Here is an 8,689-nt window from a genome sequence, read left to right as displayed (position 1 = left end):
AAAGCTGTGTGATGTTAAAACAACACGTACACTTGTCATTTAATGCTACACCTGAGATTTTCTTTTTTTTGAATTCTGTTGTCTTTTCTCTTTATCTCATTTCTCCGTCAACTCGTATCACATGACTTGAGTTGAGCAACAACTAAAGGAGAAGACCTGCTCCACTTGATGATCTAATTGTAACAGATTGTGGAAAAGGTGAGGACATGATGATGACTTGATCAAAAAGTCCCTTTCAATCATCTTTTATTTAGACAGAGATTAAGAAATGTTTGTCTTATTATGTGATTATTCTCCAGCATTACTGAGACAAGACAACAACACTGGGCCAATCAGGAGAGAGAAGACAGAAATGATGGAGGATTCTTTATAAAATTAAGAAAATTATGGGCAACTCTGACCATCCTCTTCATGAGACCGTCTTGAAAAAACACAGTATCATCAGTCAGAGGCTTCTTCAAATTGCTGTAACACAGACCGCTACAAGAGATCTTTCCTGCCAACAGCAATCAGCCATCTGCAATAACTCTGTGAAGAATCTGAATTGATGAGCTACAACATTTAATTTTCCTTTTGGAGCAATAAAGTATTTTTGAATTTAATTTTGAATTAGAATTTTTTTTACTAATTTAGGCTTCACGGCAGAGAGACGTTTTCCCATTTGGCGGACTGACAGTTAACAATGAAAGCAGAAATATAATGTCGCACCAGTTGTGAACTTAGACTGGTTGGCCAGTAGGTGGCAGCATACGGCGTGATGAACAAGAAAATACATCTATTTTCTTGTTCATCTTGGTAAAGTTCAACACTTTACCAAGTGTAAAGACAACACTTTACACTTGGTAAAGTGTTGTCTTCAAAATTCAACTTTACTGATCCCAAAGGGAAATTAAATGTTGTTGTGAGTCACACAGATTTGGTTAATGATAACATTACCCAAACCACGAATTTCAGTAATTACATTCAAACTAATCAAACTCAATTTCTCAGAAAATAATCCTAAATAATAACTAATTAAAATGGATTTTAAACACAGAAATAGTCTAATTATGGTAAGGCTGAACAATATTACAATATCATGAAATAAGTGTCTTATATCTGTATCAATAATGTTTTTGTTAGTTTTTCTGTTTTCAATATTTGGAATACATTCTTGTTTTATCCATAGTTTTCACATCACAATGCTTTTTAATTTCTTTTTTTTATTTCTAAGCAATTATGAGGAATGGAGGTGAAACCAGAAACTGCTGCTGCGCAAGTGACTCAACAGGCTGTTGCTAGGTAACCAAAGAGCGAGAACATTATTTGATTCCACCAACCTTGCTTAGCTAGAGAGACGTTGAGTTGGCGTCAGCTGGGTCAACAGGCCCGTTTCCCCTTTTTCTGTTTTCGGACACAATGTTTCCTTTTGACCTGTGGTCCTCGCACCCTGCTGTGCCAGTCCATTGGCTCCCCAGTGTGGATTTCAGCCTTGGTGGCATATTACCAGCTGAACTGTCTCCAATAGCCATCAGCTAAGCCGAGCAGCGTTCAGCCGTAAAGTTTGTTTTTATTCAAACTTCAGCAGTTTTCTAGTTGTTCTGCTGAGGCAGTGACATCAATGTGTGACATCACGCAAATTGATGTCACAAAGAGCGATGCACACTTTGTGGAGCTAGAGGGCATCACAGAGCTGCACGCTTGAATTCTACGGTCATAACCATTGAAGAAGAGAGACAGAGAGCACGTAGTAGTATCCTAACAAGAGATTGAAAATGAAAGCTTTTCGAGATAAAGAGGCAAATTCTAACACACAAGTAAAGAAAATCATTGAGAAATTTTCGGATTTGTCCAGAGAAACGGGATCAACAATAAGTCGCAGCAGTAAGACATCATCTTGTGATTCTGGGAAGGAAAAAGTACAACAGACATTAGCTGAAGAGACACAGAAGCTCCATGGAATATTGAAAGAAGTTGGCATGATGTCCATTGTAAAACAGTCTCTGATTGAAAGAAATGAGGAGCTGAAGATGCAAGTTCTGAACATAGAACAAGCTGCATTTGAAAAAGACAATCTGCTTCGAGACAAAGATGAGAAATTAAACAAACTGTTCCACGTAAACAAAACGTTAAAGGAGAACAACACCACCCTGGAGCAGAATACCACTGCCTTGGAGAACAAAAGCACCTCCCTGAAGCAGAGAATCAATGCCCTGGAGAAGGAAAAAAACACCCTGCAGCAGGAAAAAACTGCCCTAGGGCAGAAAAGCACCGCTCTTCAGCAGAGAAACAATGTCCTGGAGAAAGAAAAAAATACCCTGGAGAAGGAAAAAACTGCCCTAGGGCAGAAAAGCACCGCTCTGGAACAGAGAATCAACACCCTGGAGAAAGAAAAAAGTACCCTGGAGAAGGAAAAAACTGCTCTAGGGAATAAAAACTACACTCTGAAACATATAAACCATGCCCTGGAAAGGGAAAGAAATACCCTGGAGATGGAAAACACCATTTTCAACGAGATAAACACCGTCTTGGAGCAGAAAAGAGCCTCCTTGGAGGAGAAAAGCAACTTCTTGGAACAGATAAACACCGCCCTGACGCTGAGAAGCACCTCTCTGGAGCAGAAATGTTCTATCTTGGAGAATATCAACACCACCTTGGAGCAGGAAAACGAGATCCTGGAGCAGAAAAATACTGACTTAAAGAATATGAACACCGACCTGCAGCTTAAACTGGAGCAGCTGAACCAGCAGCCACCTAAACAGAAAATCAGCGAAAACATCAAATCAGTTTCAGATCAGCTACAGAAGCAGCCTATATTCAGACGTGTCATCAGTGGCGTCTCCAATACCTTCCTGAAAATGTACCAAACAGGTACTATCAGGTACTGGATTGACACTTGGTACTGCTAAATAAAGAAGTGTGATGAGGGCTCCAAGCTTCATGCTTGAGTATCTGTGGCAGAAAGGCTAGAGGACAACAGAACTACCGTGTCAGGGGAGCTTGACACTTGGGGACTTATGGTGGAAAAGCTTAACGCTTGAAAGATGTTGACAGGAGAGCTTGAGGCCCGCAGGACTGCGGTGCCATGGGAACTTGAGGCCATCGAACACAGGTCTCCTTCGTCACCAGACAATTCCTTTGTCGCCAGGTCATCAGACCCTTATTTATCTTATGAACTCTAGTTTTGCTTTTATTTTAGTTAGGCGTCAGATGAAGAGCTTGGGGTCAGCAGAGCCTCCCGGCCTGCCTCCAGGGCTTCGTATCAAGTCCTGTTGGTCTCCAGGCTGACCTCCAGGGCTTCGTATCAAGTCCTGTTGGTCTCCAGGCTGACCTCCAGGGCTTTCGTAGCGAGTCCTGTTGGTCTCCAGGCTGACCTCCAGGGCTTCGTAGCGAGTCCTGTTGGTCTCCAGGCTGACCTCCAGGGCTTCGTAGCGAGTCCTGTTGGTCTCCAGGCTGACCTCCAGGGCTTCGTAGCGAGTCCTGTTGGTCTCCTGGCTGACCTCCAGGGCTTTGTAGCGAGTCCTGTTGGTCTCCAGGCTGACCTCCAGGGCTTTCGTAGCGAGTCCTGTTGGTCTCCAGGCTGACCTCCAGGGCTTTCGTAGCGAGTCCTGTTGGTCTCCAGGCTGACCTCCAGGGCTTTCGTAGCGAGTCCTGTTGGTCTCCAGGCTGACCTCCAGGGCTTTGTAGCGAGTCCTGTTGGTCTCTAGGCTGACCTCCAGGGCTTCGTAGAGGGTCCCATCGGCCTCCAGGTTTGTATTTGGTTTATGTATGTTGTATAATGGTTCATAAATTACATTTTGAAAACTATGTTTGATATTTATCCTTACAGGACTTTAATATAAGGTAGCTATGGAAAGATAGTTTAAATCTCAAAGCCCCTTACCTTTGTGAAATGAAGAGCAAATGTTTCCAAAGCACAGTTAAAGAGTTGCTGGTAAATTAATTTATTCCCATGTTATAGAGTGGGAACGGATTATATCAGGTGGCTAAAGTATTTGGTTCTCCTCCTTTAACTTTGGCAAATAATTTCTGGCAGCTGAAATATCGATTCTCTCCTCCCCCCATAACTTGGGGAAATAAAGAGCAACTGTTTCCAAATTCTGAAAAAATATTATGTGTGATAGCATGTAATATACTATAAATTTCCTTAATCCAGTAATCTGTCATACTTTACATTAGAACAGGATTTACCAGGAAGTCTACACTCTCATCTTTTCAGGAAGTCTTAATGTTTGTGCCCTGCTATCAGCAGCTTCCATCCTCTATCAGCAACGAACAATTAGAAATACACACTTCGTGTTGGAAAACTGTGTTTGGTGACTGACTTTTATTTGTCAGACTTAAGTGACAGAAGTTGGAAAAAGAGCGATTCTCTTGGCGTTTAAAATAACAACACAAAACAGCGTAAGAAGACCTCGTTTATTTATTTATTTTACAATTTTGTTATAGCTTCTTTTTAAAACAACAGCTGCCGATTAAACTGAATGTTACAACCTTGACATGATTATATGAGTTGTTTTAGTTGTGTATGAGTTATATGAGTTGTCTTCAATTTCTCGGCCCGAGAAGGAGAAGGATCAGGCTTGGAAAGCTCTGAAGGAGAGAGAAAACATTCTCAAGCTATTAGATGGAGAAAAAGAAGCAATGTTTGGTTTTTCTTCTTTCTTTAACCCACATCTCATCCTGTCCTTACAGACTCAGACAGGAGAAACTGCCCTGTAGTGTAAACATTTATGTGACATAGTTTTAATAGTGTGTAAAATCAGCCATCTGACTCTCAGCCTTGAGTAACTTTTTACTCAAATGATCTGAAAATGATGGTCAGATCATTTTCAGATCATTTTCAGATCATTTTCAGATCTGACCAGCACGGATCGTGCAGTGACGACACTGTGGACATAGAAATGAAGACGTAGATGTGCCTCTAACCCTGAAAGCTTTACGTCAGTATCGCCCCCTTTGCGTCGGGTGGACGCAGCTCCCCGCGGTCCGGACCGACGCAGCTAAACAACAGCTGACCAAATCCAGATGTCAGCTTTTGTGTTTTTGAGCTGCTTCCTGGAGCTTTATTGTAAGAAAATAAAATAATTTTATTATTGAAAATTTTGTATTGAAATTTTCTTAATTTCTATGGAAGCCCGTTTCCGTCACTCTGTTAAAAAAAATAAATGATCTCATTATGATATAGTATCTCAAAATAATGAGTTACTATCTCATTATAATGAGACGGTATCTCAAAATAACGAGATAATAATGAGATAGTATCTCATTATATTGAGATAATTATTTTTTTTTTTACAGAGTGGCGGAAACGGGCTCCCATAAATTTCAACACGAGCTTCCAGCTGAAACGTTGTTTCTTCCGCTGTTATAATTTAAATATTTTATTTCACAGCCTTCTGATCCATCGTGTGTTACAGCAACACTCCTGATTCCATATTAAGTTAACGGGTAAAAGAGAAAAAAAAAACTGATTTGGGGATTTTGCTACATCTTAGGTAGACTAAGCTTGATCAACATTTACATAACTAATATGTGAAATATGTCTGTTTATGTGTAATCTGTGGATATATAACGTTCACATTTAAAAATAAATGATTTTTTCATTAATATTCTAATGTGCTAAAATGCACCTATGTTTCTTATTTTTACTTTTTTTTAAAAAATACAAAACTGTTTTCTATCATTTCGAGGTTTACATCTGTTTAATGTCTATGTTGTGAGCGAGTGCAACCGAATATAATTCTTTGTGCACAAAAGCCTAGAAGGTTAATTCAACATAGACATGAGTGGAACATAGATCTGGCTACATTTGTTTCTTATTCTTTCAGTTCTTATTAGAATTTGACATGAAACGCGCCTGAAGTTGTAACAAATCAAGCAGGTTGAAAACGGAGTGATTGGAGACAAGACAAGTTCCCGTGTTTACATTAAAAAAAAAACCGGCAGCCGTCGAGGCAACATCTATGTATCTATATCTATGTTGCTGCTGCTAATGACAGAAGCTAAACCCGTAGTTCTCCGCCAGGCGGTCGGAGGCAGCAGCCGGGAACCACCGGCGTTTGGCCGGAGGAAGGGAGGCAGGTTGAAAATAGTTCGGTTCTGAACGAGAGAAGAGAAAATGGACAGGGCCGTCAGTCTGCCCAGCCAACCAGAAAAGGTCACCACAGGTAACACTTTTACTCACCTAGTGCGAAACATGACGAAAACATTTATTCTGCGCCGAATCTTTAAAAAAAAAAAGAAGAGAAAAAAAAGATATCAGTCCGCGTCGTCATATTCTTACTGTATAATATTTGGTCTTTGGTAATTGCTGATATTATTTTTGGTGTAGCCAAACTGTCAGTAGGTGTACATTACGTGAGCGTGTCTTTGAAAGGCGGTGACAAAGTGGTTACACAAGCCTGGATCACCATGGACTCCCAGCTGTTCTGACTCCGAACCCAGATATTATGAAGTCATCAGGGTTCCGAGCCCGCGGCTGCTGACGGGGGGCCACTGCAAAGGAACCCATGAGAATAGCTTGCAGTTTTAGTGATAATATTACATTTTATTACATTTTATTAAGTGAGCACGTTGATTTATAACCTAAGTTAAGAAATAATTGATTATTATCTGTGTAGATGTCATCTTTGCATTATGTTGCTTGGTCTTCTTCCTTAACATTCAGTCAAGTTATGTCAAATTCATATATATATATTTTTCTATGTGAACTGTACGATTATGGTTTAATTGCACTGGCAAAAACTAACTCATAAAATCAGGGATTTCCCAGACTCTGTGACAGTCATGATGTAGCCTTGCCATGTGTGTTGTAGTGAACCTGGTTGAGACCAGCACGGCCCCCAGTGGGATGGAACTGGTCAGCTCCTATCAGACCAACAGAGTGGGGGACCCCATGGACCTGGTCGCTCTTGCCGAGCAAGTGCAGAAGGTGAGGCATGTTTTGTCAAGTTGTCTAGCTCACAAGAGCGTTTTTCCTCCTGAAGTGACGTGGATGTTTCTCAGGGGGACGACTTTGTCAAAGCCAACGCTTGCAACAAACTGACAGTAATCGCTGACCAGATCAGGTACCTGCAGGAGCAGGCCAAAAAGGTATGACCGTCGATTCACAAAACGGTTGTGTTTATGTTCAGACGGGTCACGTTCACCCGTCGGATGGCGCGTGGCATTGATCGCCGATTGACGACCGCAGGTTTTAGAAGAAGCAAAGAGAGACGCTGACCTCCACCATGCTGCCTGTAATATTGTGAAAAAGCCAGGCAACATGTACTACTTGTACCAGCGGCCGTCTGGACAGAAATACTTCTCCATCATCTCCCCTAAGGTTGGTTCCATGAAACGTGAACTTCGAGTTCTGTCACCTTCATTCATTTTATGCATTATCTAACACACCCGGAGGGGGAGTCTCTGTAGGGAGCTCATATGAATACCTAACATGACTCAGCAGTTCTGTGTGTGTGTGGGTGTGTGTGTGTGTGTGTGTGTGTGTGTGTGTGTGTGTGATGTCGCAACAGTTGCAGTTCAAAATTTAAACTCTTGGCAGAGAGTTTTTGTCCTCGTTATTTACCAGGAGAGTTCAGTGTTGTTTTAGCAGCCGCTTACATTTCACCCCCAGCTGTTGCCGACAAAGGATGTGAAGTCATCGGTTCAGTTGTTGCTAAGTTACAGACGCGACACCCCAATGCGTTTCCTATAGAAGGAATTAGTAAATGCATAAGAGACATTGTGCAGGAATAAGTGGGATAAAATACATCACTCAGAGCGACAACCCTGGAGTAAAATTTGTCCAGTGGACAAAAATCTCACGTCCAGTTGGCAGCCGAATTTTTATTAGGTTAGCATGAGACTGTTTTTTTTTTTTTTATACAGAGTCATCTTGTTTTATCTCTATCTGGCTTACCTGTTTTCCAATTTCCTTTGAAGGAGAGGGGACCAAGCTGCCCTCATCCGTTTCTTGGCGCATTCAAGCTTCAGCCTGACATGTCCTGGACTCCTGTGGATGAGGTGGAGAAGAGGGACGCAGAGCTCGCCGTCATGGGCAAACTGCTCAGCCACCAGACAGCCCTACCTCCATACACGGGACCCAACTTCAGAGGTCTAGATGAATAAAGTCCCGTTTAAACTGGACCAAAAATATGATCGGTACATACAGATACATGTCCCACGCAGGGAGAACCACCGTTTTGTCTTAGGCTGCCATGAATGCATAATGGCTTATTTTCAAAGAATGTGTGTTTTTCATTTTCTGGAAAATATCAAACCGGGACTCATGAGTGTGTGTGTGTTTAATTTAAACTGTTTGGAATGTTTTTGCTGTGCTTGTATTTGACCAATCATTAACACAAACCAATGGTTTACATGGGACAGTCATACCTCTACAGCAGTCGGACATCAACACGCTTCGGAGACAGAGAAAAACGTCACAGAATAGAAAAGGTGTCTACATTTTCTTTTCACCATCAACAGGTGCAGTTTCTGGAATTCTGTTCGGAAAGTAAAACTCCTGTAAACTCGTTCCACACAGAGAAATGCATCTCAAGTGTTTACTTTTCTTAATTTAATTTCTGGTGTCAAGTTGACGAAATCCCCAAATGGGAGTTTTTCAAAACATTGAAATGTTGCATCAGGCTAATAAAACCAGATTTTCTTACAGAAACGTTCTGTACAGCACTCAGTACTTGGTCAGGGCTCCTTTTGGATGAAACAC

The 8,689-nt window shown here is 41.4% G+C and overlaps 2 protein-coding genes and 1 long non-coding RNA gene across 4 annotated transcripts; 2 read left to right on the top strand and 1 right to left on the bottom strand.

Annotated features, from left to right (window-relative positions):
• The first annotated feature begins 105 nt into the window (after nucleotides 1-105).
• On the top strand, nucleotides 106-3,227 carry LOC111605795 (myosin-J heavy chain-like). Its single transcript, XM_023324555.1, has 2 exons — nucleotides 106-198; nucleotides 300-3,227. Exon 2 carries the CDS (start codon nucleotides 1,755-1,757, stop codon nucleotides 2,886-2,888), a length of 1,134 nt encoding a protein of 377 aa, XP_023180323.1. The 5' UTR covers nucleotides 106-198; nucleotides 300-1,754; the 3' UTR covers nucleotides 2,889-3,227.
• Nucleotides 3,228-5,265: 2,038 nt separating this feature from the next.
• LOC111605910 lies at nucleotides 5,266-7,975 on the bottom strand. 2 transcript variants are annotated; one of them, XR_002751896.1, is made up of 5 exons: nucleotides 7,883-7,975; nucleotides 7,550-7,672; nucleotides 6,340-6,477; nucleotides 6,167-6,207; nucleotides 5,266-6,081 (listed from the first exon to the last, which is right to left on the bottom strand). It is a non-coding gene; the product is annotated as an uncharacterized LOC111605910 (long non-coding RNA). The 2 variants fall into 2 exon arrangements; XR_002751895.1 differs by having other exon boundaries at nucleotides 7,585-7,672.
• LOC111605908 (uncharacterized protein C1orf50 homolog) lies at nucleotides 6,022-8,638 on the top strand. The gene is made up of 5 exons (XM_023325596.1): nucleotides 6,022-6,149; nucleotides 6,798-6,913; nucleotides 6,988-7,074; nucleotides 7,175-7,306; nucleotides 7,906-8,638. The coding sequence occupies exons 1-5, from the start codon at nucleotides 6,101-6,103 to the stop codon at nucleotides 8,089-8,091; spliced, it is 570 nt and encodes a 189-aa protein (XP_023181364.1). The 5' UTR covers nucleotides 6,022-6,100; the 3' UTR covers nucleotides 8,092-8,638.
• The last annotated feature ends 51 nt before the right edge of the window (nucleotides 8,639-8,689 follow it).

The sequence above is a fragment of the Xiphophorus maculatus genome, chromosome 20, assembly GCF_002775205.1.
Source record: "Xiphophorus maculatus strain JP 163 A chromosome 20, X_maculatus-5.0-male, whole genome shotgun sequence".
Lineage (NCBI taxonomy): Eukaryota > Metazoa > Chordata > Actinopteri > Cyprinodontiformes > Poeciliidae > Xiphophorus > Xiphophorus maculatus.
Note: the sequence above shows the minus strand (reverse complement) of the source record. Positions and strands in the feature narration are given on the sequence as shown.

Bases quoted from the DNA above. Each gene is read 5' to 3' on its own strand.
- LOC111605795 (XM_023324555.1), top strand. From the start codon at position 1,755: ATGAAAGCTTTTCGAGATAAAGAGGCAAATTCTAACACACAAGTAAAG.
- LOC111605908 (XM_023325596.1), top strand. From the start codon at position 6,101: ATGGACAGGGCCGTCAGTCTGCCCAGCCAACCAGAAAAGGTCACCACA. The intron at 6,914-6,987 runs GTGAGGCATGTT...GATGTTTCTCAG, and splicing joins TTGCCGAGCAAGTGCAGAAG to GGGGACGACTTTGTCAAAGC. The intron at 7,307-7,905 runs GTTGGTTCCATG...TTTCCTTTGAAG, and splicing joins TCTCCATCATCTCCCCTAAG to GAGAGGGGACCAAGCTGCCC.